The sequence below is a fragment of the Suncus etruscus genome, chromosome 7 (genome assembly GCF_024139225.1).
Source record: "Suncus etruscus isolate mSunEtr1 chromosome 7, mSunEtr1.pri.cur, whole genome shotgun sequence".
Taxonomy (NCBI): Eukaryota; Metazoa; Chordata; class Mammalia; order Eulipotyphla; family Soricidae; genus Suncus; species Suncus etruscus.
In genome coordinates, this window is record NC_064854.1 from 128788473 (window position 1) to 128810319 (window position 21847).

At 37.0% G+C, this 21847-nt stretch overlaps 1 protein-coding gene across 3 annotated transcripts in view; it reads right to left on the reverse strand.

Annotated features, from left to right (window-relative positions):
- The window catches only part of ERC2 (ELKS/RAB6-interacting/CAST family member 2), a 1176444-nt gene that overhangs the window by 445225 nt on the left and 709372 nt on the right, over positions 1-21847 (reverse strand). For all 3 annotated transcript variants that reach the window (XR_007497514.1, XR_007497513.1, XM_049776157.1), the window contains exon 14: positions 4726-4886. Coding sequence is in view for 1 of the 3 variants with exons in the window: in XM_049776157.1 (XP_049632114.1) it covers positions 4726-4886 (161 nt within the window). In the remaining 2 variants the exon portion in view is untranslated. The remainder of the gene's footprint in view (positions 1-4725; positions 4887-21847) is intronic.

Below are 21847 nucleotides of genomic sequence, written 5' to 3' on the forward strand. Positions count from 1 at the left end.
AAATGTTGAGGTAATCCATTTTTTACTCTCTCAAATACTTACTAAATGACTGTCACAGGGGAAGATCTAGAATTTTAGTATACAAAGACAATTTGTGAGTAAAATAGTTAACTTATTGAAAATCTTTTAATTAAAGGAATCTCGCCAGCAATATTGTCTAATTCTAAATTCAGTCTGTTTAAAATTAGGATATGTTGTTTTCACCTGTGCCAAAAGGAGAATAGCAAAAGTGTAGAAAGGTATACATCAAAATGATATAAAACAAAACCAAACTGGAAGAAAATGAAGCTTCGGTTTAGAGATATGGCTAATAAAAAGTTGTAGAAGGGATTCTGTAGTGATGGGACAGCGTATTTCTTTCTCAACTGTGATCCTAATTACATATACATTTGATAAAACTACATACAACTAAATATACCACCAACCCCCAAAACAGTGCATAAAGCCTTAGGAGTTAGTAAGTTATATGAATATTAATCCCCTGTTGTGATCTTCTGTTATAAAGCAAGTTGCTTCATAGGAGGAGAAAGAGTGAAAATAAAAGAGACATTTCGCAACTACTTGCTGTTATTAATTTATAAATCACAATATTAATTTGTTATTAATAACATATAAGCTCCAAGATGCTTACCAAAACTTTATATCAACAAAACATGGCACTGAGTTTACAATAAAAGCATGAATATCAATAATATCTTAAATCATCTTTGAAGTTTAATATGTAAAGTTTTTATTCACTTTCATAAAATAAAAAGCAAGTTTTAAAAATTGTTTAAGAAAAGAAAAACATTTGTAAAGATAGACACTAAAGTATAGGTAGTGACAATGCCTGCCTGGTAGACTTATAAATAATTTTGAGACTGGGGTTTTGTAAACTTTTTCTTTTCTTTTCTTTTCTTTTTTTTTTGCTTTTTGGGCCACACCCGGTGACACTCAGGGGTTACTCCTGACTATGGGCTCAGAAATCGCTTCTGGCTAGGGGGGACCATATGGGACACCTGGGAATCAAACCTTGGTCAGTTCTAGGTTAGCACATACAAGGCAAACGCCCTACTACTTGTGCCACTGCTTCGGCCCCAAATTTTGGTTTTTGATAGGGAGATACAAGTTGTTCTTAAAGTTTGACAGTAGCTAGGTATTATTCCTGAATATACTCAGTCAACAAATCAAACTTCCCAGCAGTGTCAGGACCCAAAGGTCCAGTTCTGCTAACGGTCTTCAGTGTCAAGGTGCTCTAGGGTCATTCTGAGGATGCCTGGGACCTATAGGATCAGAAGGTCAGAAAATGGCAAGGGTCAAAGTTGAGTCAGGCACATGCAAGGTATCACTCTGACTCTTGTGCTATCTTGCTGGTCCCTGATTTTGTTTTGTGCTTTAACTTTTATCTTCTAGTCTTTTTCTCTCAGGAAAATTACCCAAATAAACATCTTAAAGACTTTTGTTTAGAACTGGAGGGGTCATACAGTGGGCAGGACTCTTGTCTTATACACGACCTAACAGATGGTTCAATGGCCAGCACCACATATAGTCTCCCAAACATTCACAGGAGTGATCCCTGAGTGAAGATCTAGGAGTTAACCTTGAGCATCACTGGGTATGGTCTCAAAACAAAAACAAAACAGAGGAAGTTTGCCTATGTTGTGGATAAGCTCTGGTGAATCCTGATGACTCTAGAACTAAAATCAAGACAAAAGATTGCATTGAAAATTATTTCTGATCCTAATAAGGATTAAAACTACTACTTCATCATCAGGAGTCATTCCTGAGTACAGCATCAGGAGTAACCACTGAGCATCAATGGGTGTGTCCCCAAACCAAAATACTATTAATAAATTTTTTAAATAAAACAAACAAAATGCTACCTGTAAGAACCACCACCTTACCAGCCCAATGAGATGGTGATTAGTTTCTCATCAGTAATTAAGTGGAAGGCAGTCAGATTTCCCAGATTTACCCAGGCTTGGATATCAGTCTTAGCTGTACTTCAGTTCTAAAACATTGCCATTTGATTTTGCAAATAACTTAATAGTTACAACCTCTCATTTCACAAGTCCTTTTTATTTCAAAGTGCTTTCACATATGCAGGTTAATATTATTTTCAGGTTACTTACTTCCTAGAAAAAGAAATCTGTCCCTTTCACCACTTCTTAGAGTAGTCATAACATGATACTATCACTTCTTTGCCAATAAGAAGAAAACCAAGGTAGCAAGAATAAAATTATTTGGCAATAAGATTGAAGAAATCAAACCTCCTTTCTTTTCGCTCAATGTCATTGTCACTCTTTGCTCGTACCAGGGTTTATGAATTGAGTATATTTGGCCCAAATATTGCTTGCAAATTGTCTTGCAGTTGAAAAAAAAAAAAACGGTTGTTCTTAGTAACATATCCACCGTACTATTCCCACTAACTTATGTTGGATTGGTTAATTTTGATTAACCAGTATTGATTAAAGATGTCAAAATGATGCTTGATCAAACGAGATCTTTGAAGAGTCCAAAAGCTGACAAATCTAGTTGAGGTTCTTTGTCAACATGTTTCTCTCAGTCCCTTGTCTCCCTCCCCTCACACTACCTGGAAAAAGTATGTGACTAGGACTTCCGGGTCAGTTAAATAGTGAATGGGGTCCATATTGAGCGTAATGAGTGAAGCTTTGTTACTTTTACCAAGAGTATTAACAGAAGATTATTCTATTTATTTTGCAGTGGCAGCAGATTAAGCACTATGGCAACCACGTGGCAATTCACCAAAAGAGGTCTTAGTTAGGTGCTATCTGAAATCATGAAATTAAGTGGGAAAACATACCCATGGAAAAGCTTTCTATGTTGAAGAGATCCAAATTTTAGATAAATGATTCTCTTTATAAAATATACTAAACAAATGACATATTTTCATTGGCTGATAGTGCCATTTTCACACACCTATCATTTTCTGTGTGCCAAGCTCTCCCCTGAGTGCCTCCTCTCACAATCACCCTATGAATGTCACCATAGGAGGAAGCTAAAGGGTCAGCAGTGTTGTCTTTTCCCTCAGTCCTCCAGCCATCAGGTTGAACTGCTGACTCCCAGTCCACCATGTTTCACCAATACTTGTCCCCCAAGATGTAGGTCTAAACACTTTTTTTAATAGGAAATAATTAAAGTTACTTTATCATGGCTTAATAAATCATTGAAGGTAATGGAGAGTTAGTTCATTTGGGAATAATTGGAGGGCAATGAAATAAATGGTGCTGGCTTGACGTAAAGTTCAAAGTAGAGGCTGTGGAACAAGTGATTGGAAAAGGACAAAGGTCATTGGAATCTATTTGGAAATATTAAGACTTTCTCAATGAACGAGGTAATGTAAATGATGCTTGAAACCATTTTCAATTCAGTTAAGATCTAATATTCAGCATTTAAAGTATTCATTAAGAAATTATTAAGCACATTCTATATGCCACACACCAATCTACTCAGAATGGTCATTGTGGTGACTCAAGGAGACAGAAGTCATTGGCCTGGTGGAATTCACATAAACTTTAAGAAAAAATGAAATATTAGAAAGGGAATTTAAGATAAAAGATTTGGGTTTTAATTCTGACAAGATAATTATAAGCAAATTACTTGACTTTCATAAAATTAATTTCTTGATGATCCAGTGTTGTATCCTTTAAACTAAGTATGATAACATTTTTATTATGTAAACTTTTATTAGGAAAATGGTTTATTATGAAAAACTACTTCATTATTAAATCATTCAAAATATCTCATTCCATGTTTTGTGTAACCTAAACTTTCTGGGATTAATGTAACCATATGCAAAATTTGCAGGCTAATCATAAGGTAATTCTGCTATGCCTACTAGCCTTTTGATAAGATTTGATAAGCCTATGATAAGATTTAACATGCCATAGTTATGTATAAGTCCCTTATTATGGAAAGAAGTTGTATTTAAATAATAAATCAGTTATACATTCACTTAAAATGTACAAAAATGCTGCCTTTAACCTACCTCTTTAGAAACAGATCTATGACAATAATTTTTTAAATAGTTAAGTTTACTTTCATATGTTTGTTCTTGATTTTATTATTCATTGTGAGAACCAAGTAAGAGTTAAGTGGAAGGGTGAATATACCATAGGTCCTGAAAATATCAATTTTCCATCATACACCAGCACTATATGATTAAATATTAAATATGATTAAATAAATGAGAAAGGTTGGAACCATTCTCTGGTGTGGAAGTAAAATAGGAAATTCCCAGGTCTTTACCAACTCACCAAATCTAGGATCCTCCATACTAAATGAAGAGGTGTCAACCTTGATGTTTCATGAAAGTCAATACAATCCAGGTATTGTATACAAGTAAAAGAACCTAATTAGCCCTGTTATAGTCAGAATTAAGAAATACTTCCTCAGGAAAGTTTCCATTGAACTCCGAGCCATACTTCAATTACTATTGTGCTTAACAAGGTCTCTGTCTCGGGGTTAACTCAAAACTTGGCCACAGATCTGAAAATGCCTGCAACCGTAGCCCCAAAAATAATGGACAAAATTATAATGCTAGATGCATAATTTCTAATAACATATGCAAAGTAGAGCTATTCATTAAAAAAAAAGCTATAACAGCAACAAAATAGAACTAGTCAACTGTTAACTAAATGATTCTTCAAACTCTTCCTCTTCTCTTCTTTTTTTTTCCTTCCCCATTCATAAATTGAAATTAGGAAAGAAAAATTGGGCACTCACTTCATTTCCAGGATCTCTTCCAGCTGTTTCCTTCTTTCTATCCTGAGGTTGGCCAGATGTGCTTCTTTTTCAGCCAGAGACTGTTGTGTGGAGGCGAGGCGTACTTTAGTGGCATCCAGCTCCTGTCTCGTCTTCTCTAAAGCATTCATCAACTCCTCTATCTGAAAGGTATATGGAATAAGAAGAACTATTACTCTTTGTCTAGGCACAAGACAATCCATGCTAGCTCATATTTCGATCATAATAATTCAAAAGAATCATTTGACATTGCTTCTTGGAGTTCATTTTTGTTCCTTAGTTGCTGGTTAAAAATAAATGTTTAAAGTTCAAAATATATATAAATTTGTACAATTGAAATGTGAATTGTTCAGTAAGTTTGTAAGAGACATTTCTTTTTTTTGTTAGGAGCAGAGGGTGAATCTCATGACCTAGTTTCAACCTATGCTTGGTAAAAATTTCAGACACTCACAGTTGGCAGAAAAACACAATATACTTGTGTTAATAGAACCCAGAGTACTCTGTCAGGAAGTTAATATACATGTTTTAGATTCATTCATGACTTAACTTATCAAAGCCTAGTTTTGCAAAAAAATAGTTTGATGTCAAAAAAGCCTCAGGCGACCCTTGCACCTCAGCTCCCTTCCTTGCAATTAGGAAGTGAGATTTGTCCGAAAATAAACAGAATTACACTCTCAAAGGGTTCAAATTTGATTTTCTCCTGAAGTTTGAGAGGGCTCTAAACTTGAAATAAATGATATGTAACTTTTATAGGGTGCTAATACACCAAAGAACTAAACCAGACTATCAAATATCCAAGGTTTTCAGCCAGGTTTCCCAACATTGGACCTGGGGGCCCAATGCATGCGTGGCCTTATTCTCTCCAAACCATTGGGGACTTTTAAAAGCCAACATACTACAAAGACGGCTGGTGTTTATGGTTATGTTCCAGAGACTTCCATGGGGCAAGCTGGTGAAATGCCATCCCTCACACAGATGTAAGCTGCATCTACCCTGCTGATTTAAAACCATGGTTTCAGGAAGTTTCTAGATTCCATAGTTGATGTTTGGCTTTCTAAGTCACCCCTTCCAGCAAAACTGAGCCAAATAGGATCATCCATCACTAAAGTCAACAAAATGCTCTTCCAAATGTGTCAATGACATGTTAAGTTCCAATTCATAAAGACTTTTTATGCAATTTTTAGAGTTTTTACATGGAATTTACTCAGAATAAGCATTCACTTCCAAGTTAAATTCCAGACTTTTATGATTCAGAAAGCCTTCCACTTTGTCCTGATAAAAAGAAAAAAAAACTTGATGATCATATAAAACAAATCAAGTCCAAATATTATATTGAAAGCAGCAAGGACTAAAGTATAACCTATGAAAATCATAGAATCATTCCAATTGGTTATGAATTAGCCATCATTATTTTGTTTTACACAACCTAAAGTCAAAATGGCTACTGTCAGCTTTTTAAATTTCTCACATAAATTCTATATTATCATTAGTACAACCCAAAGTCCTTAAACAAAGCAATATTTAATAAGGATGAAATGTATTGACACCCTCCCTCCCTCCATATTTATAAACAATAGCAGTGCAAAAAATCTGAATTATAGGCATTCCAAGTGGCCTTGGAACAGAACAACTTAAAAAAATTAGGTACAGAATGCTGTATATGTTAACTAGTATGTGTTAACCTGAGTATATCCCATGAATCTATTTCATTTTAGCATTTTTTTCCTCATCCCAAATGTATTTATTATTGGCGCCAGAGAAGAGGAGGATTGTGCAAGATTATCATTTTGCTGAATCTCTCTCCTTAGGTGAAGTTTATCTATTTAAGATCTATATATTCAACTCAATTTCCAATGTCAGCAGAGGTTGAGGATGGGGGAATGGACATCCAGTGCTGAAGACCTCCTCTGGTTCTGTACCAAGTGATCACTCTTGGAAGTGCTTAAAGAATCATATTTGGTGCCAATGATTCAATCCATAGCATTAGCAAGCATGCTACCCACTTTGGCCCCTTAATTTCCAATTTTTCAATCACCTGCCAACTGACTTCATGAGACAGGCACCAACTAGTTTACATTAACCTAACTTCATCATTCAGACTCAGAACAATAACCTCCAGGCTGAACTAGTCATTTCAGCAAAATAGTTATGAATAAACCTAAGTATCTAATGGACACTTAACTGCCAGGGTTGGGGAGATATTGACTCTCAACATAAAAAACTCCTACTACTAGGGGCTGGCGTGGTGGCGCTAGAGGTAAGGTGTCTGCCTTGCCTAGGACGGACCGCAGTTCCATCCCCCGGTGTCCTATATGGTCCCCCAAGCCAGAAGCGACTTCTGAATGCATAGGCAGGAGTAACCCCTGAACATCACTGGGTGTGACCCAAAAAACAAACAAGCAAACAAACAAACAAACAAAAAAAAACTACTATAGCACAAATGTATAAATTGGAGCCAGAGAGATAGCATGGAAGTAGATCGATTGCCTTGCATACAGATGGATGGTGGTTCAAATCCCGGCATCCCATATGGTTCCCCAAGCCTGCCAGGAACAATTTCTGAGTGCATAGCCAAAAGTAACCCCTGGGTGCTGCTGGGTGTGACCCAAAATCCTAAAAAAAAATGTATATATTAAGACAATGATCATCAGTCTCAAATTAGCTTCCCAGAGCAGTATTTCACTTCTAATTCACATGTTTCTTCTAGTGAATATTTCACATTGAGGCCCACCTCAGGCACTATCCTCATAGTATCTACTCTTGGCAAAATATCTGTACTTTGTCATTAAAAGAACAAAATCAAGGATTCTTTGCCTCCAACATTTGCTTCCAATGTAGACTAAAAATTAAGAAATGTCTTCCTGTTGCAGTGATCATTAGAAAAAAATCTCAATATTCCAGTTCTCTTCTTTATGGTAGAAACACACCTCCCTTCTTCCTTAAATTGCGTGGGCTTTGATCTATGAAATTACTTTTATTGCCCATAAGAAGCATTGAAATCTAGTATTGGATGCCAATCATCCCTTTACTCTGCCTAGGTGACATAAATGTCTATATGTGATTTCTTCTAACAATGTAAAAGAAGTATACTATTGTGCTGCTAATCTATATATTTTAACTTTTTTTCAGGGCTTAGATGACAGTATGGTAGTGTTTGCTTGCATGCTGCCAGACCAGCTTTAATCTATTTCATATGGTCCCCTGAACCCTGCCAGAAGTAATTTCTGAACAGAGTCAATGGAAAGCTCTAAGTACTGCTAGGGGTGGCCAAAAAAAAAAAAGATTTTAAATTTAAAACTCTATTAATGATTGATACTTTTTAAGTTGAGTTCCCCAATGTCCTCTCTCAGTAGAGAATAATTGTTAACATTTTGCAATATTTTTTCCATATCTATAAATGTGTATATATGTAATTGATATACTATGTATTGTTTTATGGGGTTTTCAGTAAGTATATCATAATTTTCTCTTGTCAGTAAAATCATCTCTTGGAAGTACAGTTTTCAAGACATTTCCTAAAACACAACTTTCCCTTAGGTTTTCTGCAGCTCCCCTTAAAGTGAGAACCTATTTTACCTTTCCCTTTTTCAAGTTCTTCATTTTCATTATCCTGCAGTCCATCACTTCCCCTGTGCCTCTTTTCTAAAAAAAAATCTCTCTATATCATGGATCTCAAGGGAAGGAAGGAAGATTGTGTCACTTTTGTAGAGAGACCTAGAACCTTTGATTCTTTTAATCCACTTGACTTCATTATCATATACCTAATTTTACCTGTTGACTTCGGATATCCTAGTATCACCTTCAATTAAAATTAACAAAAGCCAACCCATAATATTTATCTTAACAACATTTTCACTGTACACGCCCAATCTAGCACTTCCTAACTTGTCCATCACTTTGTCTCAACTGATCTTTCTCCTCAGTCACTCAAGTTCATGACCTTAGTCACATTGTCTTTATCCTCACCTTCCTCGTCAATTCTGTTATTGTTGTATGTTATTTAACTTTATTTTAGACACCATGATTTGCAATATTTATAATTTCAGTGTCTAATGGAAAAAAATTCCAACATGACACTCCCTACAAGAATGTCACTTTGTGTTCTTATTTTCCATTAGTCTCCACAGTCCTATTCTGGAGGATTTCTTCGTACTATTATTCCTTTTTAATCTTAATTTCAGTCACCCCATTTTGGGACATTCCCCTTCTCAAATTCATGATAGTATTGAAAATAATTGTGTGCCTATTTGTGCATCCTTAGCTTATGTCTCTGCCCCAAATCTAACTTAGGAAGGGGGATGACTTTTCCATCCCTCTTATAGCAAAGCATAGCTCTCAGAAAGGAATACATCTCAATTTTAGAAAATTATTACCAATTTGGTAGCAAAAGGGGCTGCTCAAACTGCTGCAAAGATTTGGTACTCCGAGATGTATGTTATGACAATCAATATAATAAAAAGTGGAAAAAAAATGAGAGAAGAGGAAGAACAGGGTTTGCAATTAAAACAAGAATGTCGCTTTATTTTATGTTAATGGTAAAAATAAAAGAATGGAGAAGAAAGGGACCTGGCAAGTTGTAGAGTGGTGAGTAGATATTCGTAGAAATTTTTCATGGGATCCTTTCAAAGTTTTCCAAAGATACAGATTACAGGTTAGACTGGATTTCTTTTTAATATTTTTAACTGTTTGTCATAAAATGTGACTTTGAAATAAACCCTAGAGTCTAGAAGTCAAAGATGTCCACAAGACTTAAGGTCACACTTTTTCTCTCTACTGCTGGGAAAACAGACCCAAGTTATTGATATTTTTGTTAAACCATTACTACCATGGATCCAATATCTCAAGGGGGTCCCAGATACACACAGTGGAGGTTCTCAAATTGTGTTCTCTACAGCACCAAGGCTTTCACAAAGATATGGGAGGAGGGAAGGATAAACAGGTTTGTAGAGTGGTGAATGAACCAATAGAGAATTAGGTCTACTATTCTGCACTCAAAGAAGTGGCTACCCTGCTTTTAACTGCTTAGAATTTACTTTGAAATGTTAAAAACCAATATTTGTAATATGGAGGCCAGGAGATACTATAGCATTGGGTTCTTGGCCTCGTATGGTCCCCAAGCATCACTGAGTATAGCTCTGGAGGTCCATGAGCATCATTTGGTGTGGCCCTCGAGGCTTCCAGCACTTCGAGGTGGCAGAGGGCAGCACTACAGGACCCGACCAGCATCACATCATGACCAGTTATTGCCAGTGGGCCTACAGGACCTCTAAGCACTGCTTGAGACCCACCAATCCAAATAAAATAAATACATGCTGAGGGTAAATGTAAAAATTTGAGTTATTACTACAGTAATAATCCCTGCCTCACTACTTGCTAGAGAAACTCATGAAAATATCAGAGACTTTTCATATAGAATAATTGTAATACTCTTAAGAGTATTGCGATATTAAATGAAGCAGTCAATTACTGATTTATAGCACGAGGCATAGGAACTATAAAAGCTTTCAGTATACTCTTGGCCAAAGAGGCAAGTATAGTGGTTTTGCACAGAATTCAGGAGTCAGCCTAACATTACCTGCTATTTCAAACAAGTTGCTAAAATTTCCTGAATCTGGTTTCTGACATGTGAAGAGGGGGGTAATGACAGGTATTAACTGAAAGAGATTTTAAGAAGACTCAGTGCGTTCATATGTGACGCATGATACCTTAAAAGCAAAGTCTGGAGGTGCCAATGCCCTGGAAGTGTCAGCAATAGTAATGCAATGCACGGTAAGTTAGTACTCAATTTATTTTGTGTGAATATTAATGAAGCCAATGCCCTGGAAGTGTCAACAATAGTAATGCAATGCACGGTAAGTTAGTACTCAATTTATTTTGTGTGAATATTAATGAATTCAAGATGAGTTTTTTTTTAATGACTCAGATGTCAATGAATGAAATGTGTAATTTAAAGACCAGGGCAGGGCAGTTCCTTTCTGCTGTCTGCTGAATGCAATACGAATTAACTTCCAAGTCATTCCACAGTACAACCTATCCCAAAATCTGGAAATTATCAACCTCTCTCTGAACATGCAAGTTCCCCTCTAAATCGTGAAAGAGATGGAAGCTATCACGTGCATAGGCATGAGCATAAAGGGAGGTGAAGGTGTTAACACACCAGATGCTCTTGAAGTAGTCAATGCATGACCTACTGGAGTTGTGGCTAATGTGGGTTCCCAGTCATACATATTACCTCTACCCAATCCATGCACCCTAATTCTTTCCAAAAATGGCTTCAAAGACATCAAATTCTCCACTGCCTAATAAACGCTACTTCTCATTTCTGTGCAACTACTTGGAATGAATGTTCAAATTGTGGTTACAATTGTATAGTAATCCACCTGAAGTCAAGAACTATATCTCTATCATTTTCTAGGCCTTCTCAGTATCTCTTAGTACCCAATACTAGAGTTCTATTAATAGATACTTATAGAATGGGAGGGAGGGAAATGTAAAGCTATGATTTTCTGGGGAGATATTTTGTTTTGTTTTGGGCCACACCCGTCGACTTTCAGGGGTTACTCTTGGCTCTGCACTCAGAAATCGCTCCTGGCTTGGGGGACACATGGGACTCTGGGGAATCAAACCCAGATCTGTCCTGGGTAGCTGCATGCAAGGCAAAAGCCCTATCACTGTACTATCGCTCCAGCCCCTATGGAGACATGTTTTTTTTTTTTAAATAAAATCCTTATGCCCGGTCATATCTCTACTAATGCAAATAAAATATCTGAGGTGGCAATCAAGCATCATTATTTCAATAAGGATGTGGATGAATTTCTAAATAATTTCAAAGTGCACTCCGTTCTGAGAGATCTAAGTTGGAGAAACGCCCTTATCTTACCCAGCAGGGCCATGATGGGTGGGAAATAGATTGAAACTTGATACTTCCTTCTTTACATATCTGTGGTCTCCTTAAAATGCCAGTTCTGATAAAAATAGAAGCCATTGTAGTTTAAAAATATCCGAAGACTTCTATAATAATCTAGATGTTCCATTAAAAATTATTTCCTAAAACATCTCAAAATATGAAAAGACTAGAACTATGATATCAGGAAGCTAAAACCACCTTTTAAAATGTGTTTATTTTACATATCTAAACATAATAGGTAAAGTTTTCTTCAAGCTATATGTTTATTTGCTCTTTAAAAAAAGACAGAAGCTGGAGTGAGGGTGCAGTGGATAGAACATTTGCCTTGCATGCATCTGACCCTGGACCAACCCGGGGTCTGATCACCAGCATTCCTTATCGTCCCCTAAGTCTGCCAGGAATGATTTCTGAATGCAGCGTCAAGAATAATAATACCTGAGAGCTGTTGGGTGTTGCTCAAAAATAAAAACACAAACAAACAAAACTCTCAATATTGTGAGTTATTTCTATTTGTATTTGTATTCGTCATCTTGTGCCACTTTATATGCCAGATTACAAAGCTTCTCTCTTTTCCTTATTTTATCTTTATTTAATTTAGGTTCCATACCTAATGGTACTCAGGGCTTATCCCTGGTTCTGAATTCAGTAATCATTCGTGTAAGAACTCAGGGGACCAACCCTAAGGGCTGCTGGATTCTGAATCTGGATTGGAAGTGTGTAAGGCAAGACGACATATAATACTTCCTCTCTAGCCAACCCTAATCTTTTTCTTTATCTTTTACAATTTTCCCTCCCTTTGTTGTTCCAACGGCATATGCTTGGTCTGCCTCAGTGGCACCCTTGGTTGTGAAATTCAGGCCATACACTCTCACGTTTGGGAGTGATGCTGAAGATCTCACTCACACAGTAGTGGTGCCAGAATCACCCTCAGAATGTGTAACGACAGGAATCAAAAACACCACCTTTTCCAACAAGGAGAGAATGGGGCAAGAGTCACACTCCTAGGTCCTAAAAACACTCATTATAATATAGTCAATGTTAACTAAATTACCCAACTCTTTGAATAATTTATTAATCTATGCACTTGGAGAATAATGAAGCCATAAGATGGATTTCTTTTTTTTTTTTTTGGTTTTTGGGCCACACCCAGTAACGCTCAGGGGTTACTCCTGGCTATGTGCTCAGAAGTTGCTCCTGGCTTGGGGGACCATATGGGACACCGGGGGATCGAAACGTGGTCCGTCCAAGGCTAGCACAGGCAAGGCAGGCACCTTACCTTTAGCACCACTGCCCGGCCCCCATAAGATGGATTTCTAATGTGTCTAATGCTTCAACTGAGCTCTTGAAAAAACTGTCAGAACATTTAAAGTGAATAAAACAATGAAACTAAGAAACCTGCTTAATACCTTAAATCATGATCATGCGTCGACTTAAACTTACAAATACATTTGTGTTGTCTGACTAAATATTTGAAAACCAGCTTCTTTTTCAGTTATCTGCCAAGAGACCTTCTCTGGGTTCCCTGTGTCTCTTCCTGACACATGGCTTTTCAAGCAACTAGCTTGGCAAGAACTGATGTTCAAATATTTTGAGAAAACATATTTTTCTTTTAATGATATGTCAGTATTGAGTTAGTTTCTATTTTGATTGATGGTCTGGAAATAAAAAAAAAAAATTTTAAAACCAGATTCTAAAAATACATGGGTTTGTCTGCCTGGGCCTTCACCATCGCTTGGCTTTCTGTCTTCATATATCCACCCTCTATGCAATGGGAGGATGGCTTTCAGTTTGCACCAGAATATGGAGCCAGTGAAATCCAGGAATCACAGGCTTCAAACAACCTGGAATGTAAATTAGCCCTGGGGGAATAGCTGGAACTTGGTACTGCTCTTCCCATAATACATAGGTCACCCTGGGATCAGAAAGTAAAGATAAATGTTGAAGTCCTCCATCCCCAATAGTAACAACTTCTTAGGTGGGGATAAATAATCTCTTAAAGCAAAAGCTACTAATCTTATTTTTCCAATTACCCTTATCTGACATTGCTATCTCCACCTCTTTCCCACCTCCCACAATTGACTTAGAGTGACATCTTTTGGAAAAGGCTGAAACTGAAACTCTCCAGACTTTCTGCCAGGGTCTGGCCATTCTCCACATGGTGTTCAGAATCGTTATTTGCCTCACTGAAGTTTTAGTGTCTAAGAACTTTACTGAATCGTGACATCTTTGATCCTTCATTTGCAAAATTACCCAATGATGTGACCTCAAGCTCTTTGATTGGACAACATCAGCTTATTAACGAATTTTAGATGATAACAACAGAATTAGAGAACAGTGTTTGAAATCTATGCATCTGAGTTCATTCCAACCAATGCTGTTCTGTTTCAAATGAGCAACAATATTTCAAAAGTGCCTTTAAGCATTTTTCTACTTATGGTCAAATGAAGTTGTGCAAAAACTCCTTGAGAACAAGGTAGTGTGTTGTGTTAATGGATATGTTTGCGTATCTGTCTGTCTTGGGCATCTGGGATCTGTGTTGACAGGTGCATTGTCTGATGGACAGTTTCCCCAATGGAGTCGTAGATATTCTTGGAATATGGTATTGGGTTAGGGATGAGTGAAGACTTTGAAGCCAGAGAGCTCAAGTCCCAATCAGGATTCAATCCATAGTGTTATCAGGGTTCAATCCATAGTGTTACCCAGAGAAAGATAATTGAGTTCTTTGTCTTCCCATTATCTTCCCTGTATAATGTGGATTATAAACTCACCACTGTAGTTCTCATGAAGAGCACCTAAATTACAATGTTATTGATATCCTTGGCACATAGTAAGCACACACTAAAGTCTAAAGAATTTCTAACATTTATAGTTTAAACAATAGTATTAAATTTCTAACCCATTAGAAGGTTAAGAAGAAGACAAATTCAAGGGTCAAATTCTCTTTTTTAATACAGAAAGAAAATATTTTTCATCTTATTAGAAAGAAATATTATTAAAATTAATGCGAAATAAAATTAATGACAAGAAAATTACACATTTTTATATTTATGTTTTTTTAACTAGATTGCAAACATAAGCATGAAGAAATTCAGGAAGATATGAGATTATCATTATCCAACAAAATGGGCAGCTTCTAATTTTCACTATTTGTATAACTGTTGAACATTGAAAATATTACTGGTACAACAGAGGCACAATTTTTTAATGAATGTAATCCTAACTAAAATATAAATTTTATATGTAAGTAATGCAATTCTAACTAAAATGTAAATTAAAAACTCATATGGTGATACTATATTGAAAAGACTGCAGTGACCAAATTTTCTTATTTAATTACAGTGGTTCTATCATGATGCTTAGAAATTCTTTTTTAAAAAAGAATTATTTTACTCTGTATGAAAAATTTATCCTTTTTTCATGTATGAAAAAACTTCTTAAATTACTTTAATATGATTTAATATGTAATTTAATATGATTCAATATGAAACATAAATTATCATTTGAACCAATGGTTTCTCTCAGGAGATATATTTTAAAGATGTATAAGGTATCTGCTACTAAGAAATATATTCTAATAATATAATAAAGCAGTTTATCACAGTGACGTTTATAAAAAAATTCAAAACAAAAATTGCATATTCGGGGCCGGAGAGATAGCATGGAGGTAAGGCGTTTGCCTTTCATGCAGGAGGTCATCGGTTCGAATCCCGGCGCCCCATATGGTCCCCTGTGCCTGCCAGGAGCAATTTCTGAGCCTGGAGCCAGGAATAACCCCTGAGCACTGCCAGGTGTGACCCAAAAACCAAAAAAAAAAATTGCATATTCATGTATATATACAAACAAATACAGATGTCTATCCATATATATATTTAACTCACATTCCAAAGAACTGAGTTAAATAAATTATTTTGATGTGTGTTGCAAATAAATTGACATGTCTGAGCATCTAATTGTGTGGTTTGGGTCAGAATTAAATACTAAGAGGAAATATTAAATATAAAGGACAAATGATTTTAAAATTAGTGAGATAAGAGGGATACTAACTAATAAATCCAGTTTAAATCTCAACTTGGTATATTTACATTCATCTTTATGAAAAAAAGACTAGAAGGATATACATCGAACTATTCATGATGTGTTTGTAGGCTTAGAAATTTCAGGTCACTTATTCTATTCTTGCAAGTTACCACTACAATAATGAATTATTAGTGTTTGACCAAAGTAATACTTTTTAATGGCCATCAAGGAAGGTTTGCTTGCAAAGTACTTCTGATCCCCTGGGAAAAATAGTTGCTGGAAGACCATCACCTCCCAGTGCAAGGCAGGTCCCTCTGGTGGCAGTTACAGGGGCAGGTACCCTCAGCCAAAAGGAACTTGAGACAGGCCACACTTTTAGGCATGACAACTTTGCCCCTGACAGTCATTTAGATTTATGATGATTATAATCTGGGATTGCCAAAGACTGCCTGAGTGTTAATGACTCCAGGGCTGTCAACAGCCATTCCTGCCACCTCCATCCTGTCTCAGAATATGCTTGAACATTTTACCTTGTCGCTCATTTTACCTTGCCCCAAAATAAAACCACAATTAATTTTAAGATAAAACACGCGTCTTTTTTTTTTTTTTTTGGTCTTGGGTTTTCTTTTTTCTTTTTCTTTCTATTCTATTTTTTCTGAACATCTTATGATTTTATTGTTGCTATGTTGTGTTTATATTACACTAAAAATAAGAGGTTAAATTCTAGAAAATCAGAACTATTTTTCCATGTCACATAGCCACTTTTCTTAGTAAGATCTATCCATTGCCAATCAACAGTTCAGGGAAAGTTTCCCAATATATCTATTCTCTGCTAAAGTCAAAAAAAGTTCTGTGTTAATTCTGGGCAAAAATTTAGAGGAATACCTCTTTTATTTTGAATTTTCTTTCTGATTTTGGTCTGCAAGAGATACCTGTGTATGATGACAAATTTCATTGATCTCAAATGGGGCATGAGTTCAAGTCCTTTTCCTATCCCCTTCTGAACCTTGAATCACAGTTCAACTATTTGATCAATCATCAGAAACTCCTATATAACACATCGGTCTCATAAACATTAGAAGTCTAATGCATCCTCCAATCCCAGAGGGCCCAGGAGTTTGCAAACACAAAGCAGAGAAACACTAGATCTTTGTGGGAGACATCATTCTGAAAGGTAGAAAGGTAACTATATAGTGAAAAAGCTACCTCGCCTCTGATTTAAATAATATGTTTTCCTGTATCCCTGTACATATTAAGGATATTTTCTTTATCTCACATATACACAAAGAAGCAAGCATTTTAATTGATGGGTAACTCAAACTCAGTAGAGTGGATGACAGCACTTGGCAATATGTAAATATGCAAACCTGTAAATATGAGTATGTAAATCTATGAAAATATGAAGTGTAAATATAAATCTAAGAGGATGAGTTCTAGAGCATGCTCTACTAAAAAATATGAGTCTTTTAATAGCAAGGGAAAACTATGCAGCATCAGGAAAAATGAAGTCATGACATTTTTCCTATACATGGATTAACAAGAAAACTATTTTGTGGAGTGAAATGAATCAGAGGGAGATAGATAGACACAGAATAGTCTCACTCACCTGTCGCATTTAATAAAAATAAACATTATTATAATAATACCCAGAGACAATAGAGATGAGGGCTGGCAGAACTGGCCATGATATGAAACTTACCACAAAGAGTGGCAAGTACAGTTAGAGAAATAACTACACTAACAACTATCATGACAATGTTAATAAGTGAGAGAAGTTGAATGCCTGTCTCGAATATAGGCAGGGGATGGGGGGGGGGGCACTGGTGAAAGGGGTGTTCTTTTTTACAACTGAACCCCAACTACAAACATATTTGCAATCATGGTGTTTAGATAAAGATATTATTAATAAAGAAATAAAACAAAAAATTAAAAGAATGTGAATTTGCCAGGCCCCTGCAGTGTTGATGGTATACAGACTATTCCAGTAGTACTTGGGGCCACACCTGTCAGTACTAGTGGTGAAGTCATGTGGTAATTCAATGAAACTGGTAATTAAACTCAGGCAGGGTACATCCAAATTACTGTACTATTTCCTGTCCCCTAGAACACTGTTAAGTGCATGATAAAAAATAGTTACCAGGGGCTGGAGTGATAGAACAAGGGTAGAACATTTTCTTTGCAAGTGGCCAACCCAGGACAGATTTGGCTTCAATTCCCAGTATCTCATAGGGTCCACTGAGCTTGCCAGGAGTGATTTCTGAGCACAGAGCAAGGAGTAACCCCTGAGCAGCACCAGGTGTGACCCCCAAGACTCCCTCCAATAAAAATTTTAAAAAATAGCTGCCAGAGTATCATAAGTTAACATGTAAAGGCTACTAGCAAGTCCTGTTTCCCTATCATTATAATCCAGGTTAGTAAAAATTCACAGTAAAACATCACCATCTTCAAATTAAATTCATCCTCCAGACTATTGGCTTGCTTAGGCCTCAGCGGGAGGAAAGGAAAACCAGATATGAGTGCCAGAACAAAATCTTGCACTTCCATTTCTCCTTTATTTAAAACATTTTATAGGGGCTTCATATTGACCCTGTGGCTTCAAGAGAAGGAAATCCTTCCAAATGTTTCCTGGGGTACAGCATCTCCCCCCAGCAAGTCAGCCCCCTCCTCTCTTCAATTTGATCACTGCTCTTTACTAAGGGACAAACAATGTTTTACTGGTTAACTCTGAGAACACGCCATCACAAGGAGAAGATGCAAAGTGGAGGGATCCACCCAAGCACACAGTGTCCTGTACCAAGGGAAAGAGGATGGATGGAAAAAATACCTTGTATGCAAGGCTGACAGATCAAAACTCACTGCATTTTCGGACTCAAAGGGGGAGTTTAACTACTTTCTTTCCATCTCCAAATGGAGGAATCAACCACCCAGCAGATGACAAGAACAGATCTGTTCACTTTTGCTTCTCTTCCTGCCCTCCAGGGAGCAGGATTTTTAACCTCTCATTTGGCCCCTGCTGTAATGAGAATGAATTTGTGACTCCGTGCTGCAGTTACAGGGATTGTCTGGTTCTTGCCTGAATGCAGAAATGTGTTGCTCCAAAGCCCTCCTTGTGTCTGTAGCTGGCTCCTAAGGGAGCTGGTAATGAGTAGAGGATGGCATAATCCATCCAAATCTAAAAAGGTATGCAAAGGACACACCTGTCCTGTCTGAGTTTCATCCTCAAAAGCATCTGCTTAGGCCAGTGTTAGAATACCAGTAGAGCATTTGCTTTGCACGCCGCTGACCCAGGATGGACAGGGGTTCGATCCCCAACATCCCATATGGTCCCTCAAGCCAGGAGTGATTTCTGAGCACAGAACCAGGAGTAACTTTTGAGCACCACCAGGTGTGCCCCCCACAAGAAAACGCACCAAATTTTTGTTATTGATCATCCAGAAACATGGGAATATTAACTGTTAATGTGAGCGAGACCGAAAGAACTTTCCTACTGTTATCTACTCTGTCCTGTGACGAAAAACAACTGTGACACAAAGGTATTGTCCTATGATATGATTTATATTCACATATTAACTGTCTTCCTGGCTTCATCAAATTCCTACTTGTACCATGCACTGGAAGTAGGTGTCAATTTCTCCTCGAATGTTATTTTCTATGTGTTCCTTAACAGCTTTTATTGGATTTGAAATGCACAGTTTTCATTACCAATATATATCATAAAATAAAATTTAAGTCCCACATAATTTAAGAGAACAAAATTTTTGTTAATTTTATGTTGATCACAAATCTGGCATTAGTTTCAAGGCAAATTTGGGCTGGGGAGATAGTACAGTGAATAGGGCACTTGTCTTATGGCACCTTGAATACTTCCTGAGTGCAGTCCAGGAGTACAACCTGAGCATTGCAGGGTGCAAAAACAAACAGCCAAAAAGACAAACCTACATGAAGACACTGGAGTTCTTGCTTGAATACCAAATACTCTAGGACCTTAATTTAGTTTAGACTTTTCTCCCTTTTATGATTCCATTTAGATATATTTTACATACTCAATTACTGATCATTTTTATATATCACTTTAGGCACTCTGATTTACCATATTGGTAATGACAGGATTTCCAGTACCACACCTTCCACCATTTTATCAGTCTCCCCGACCCCACCCCAGTTCCCTCCCATAGCCCTCCATACTTCAGTTAAGATATTTAAAGATATTTCTCCTCTCATTGCTCAAGAATTGCTGCTGTTTGAACAAGGACGGCATGAAATCTAGATTCCAAGAAGAGAAACTGCTCTGGTATTTATTGCAATGAATAAATAACTCCATCTAGATGGACATGAATACCACATTCTGATAGGTTCCACTCAGTGACCTTTGGGCTGGGCAATAGTTCCTTTTGCATGAATAACCATTAGGCTGTTTCATGTTGTGCTGAATCCCTTTAGATAAACTGACTGTGTGTAACTGGGCCACTCTCTCCTTGGCTTTCAGGCCAGGGCTGTCAGGCCCACTTCTCTGGTTAATGTCAGTAGCACTATGTATAAAAAGTGACTTCAGTGTGTACAAATGTTGATCTTTAGTAAAGTCATGCCCACACTCACACACACATCCACTCTTACGTCCACCGGGTCAACAGAAGGAACAGAGGGTGACCCCGCCAAAAGCAGAGACTTACATTTCCTCTGGGGATTTCTCAGCTTCAGATTAAGCCATAATCCTGCTGTGTGTTTAAGAAAAAAAATTTGGGTTCTAAAAGCCGGGTCTAGAAGACAGTTTGAAAGGTGATGGGGAAATGTTCTAATATACAGAAACAAATTAAGTGCCAATGCAAGTAAGCTCTGAAAAGAAAAATAACTGTGTGGACTAGGTGGTGCAGAATGTTTGCCCCGTCCAAGTGTTTCTTTAAGGTTCTAATGTAGATCCTAAAAGCATATTTTAATGGGTGGCAGACATACTCAGAGGTTTAAAAAAGTCAAAGTCATTTATGATTTCTGTGCTGGCTGCACATGTTAAGCAAAATAAAGATGTCCCCTGATGAAAGAAACAGCGAAAGGTCTGGAGAAAAAATATATTCGCTGATGGGACTTCCAAACGAATGCAGTTTTATCTAAATACCAAATGGTAAGAATGCTCGCTCTCATCTCAGTTATGAACAATGCTATTTTTATTACATGAAACTGTTTTTTCCCTTGCCAATCTCATTCTACTCATTTTTTGCTTCAAAGTTAATGTCCAGAAAGCTTCCTTATAGAGCTTCTGCAGAATTGAACTAAAAAAAAAAAAATAACAAGGAATTCCCAGGGCTGTAGAAACCATCACTAACATGTTCTCAATTGGAAGACTCTCAAAAAGTAGAACTCGTTGCATGCTATAATATAAAGGACATGTCTGGGGACACATTCCTACATTGGTTGGCCTGGGACATTCATGGTAAATTGTGGGTAGAGTTGAAAATCAAATAGGAATCTGGTACATTCATTTAGAAAGAAAACCACAACTTCTGATCACAGAAATTCCAATTTAACTCAGTTGGTGTTTGAGCTTGTAAAGAGTCTTTTATACTTATATAAGATCCCGCCCATGTAACATATGCATCTTCAAGTGTCCAAGTAGGAGGAAAAATCACCCAACTTGTGGATCAGAGCTTGAAGCTACATGTAGTATAGTGTGTGTGGCTATATGTGTGTATATCTGAATACATAGCATTTCCCCATCAGACACTTTTATCACAGGTATAACAGAATGATTAGCATTTCCATTTTTTATTTTCCTTTAGGTGAAGAAAACCAAAACTCTACAATTGAGCAGACTCACTTCTATAAGCACAAAACCTAATTTCTATAAAGGCAGTATTATTTCTATTGTGTTGTGCATAAGTCTCAAACTATCTTCCATGACCATCCAGAGTTCCATACTTTCTGATCTCTGGCTGCTTCTTCAGCTGTTGTAGTAGCCTCTGCTGGCCTCACTCTTTCATGTTCTTGTGGCCACTGCTCAATTTCTTTATATGCCTTTTCTCTCACTCATCCCTCCAAACTTTCAAACCATAGAACTATAGAACTACCTCCTGTCCATCTCTGAGAGTCTACATCTCATCTCCAAACCTCTTTCCTTCACACACAGTACCACAGTTTTAAATAATATTATTGGGGCCAGAGAAATAGCACAGCAGGTAAGGTGTTTGC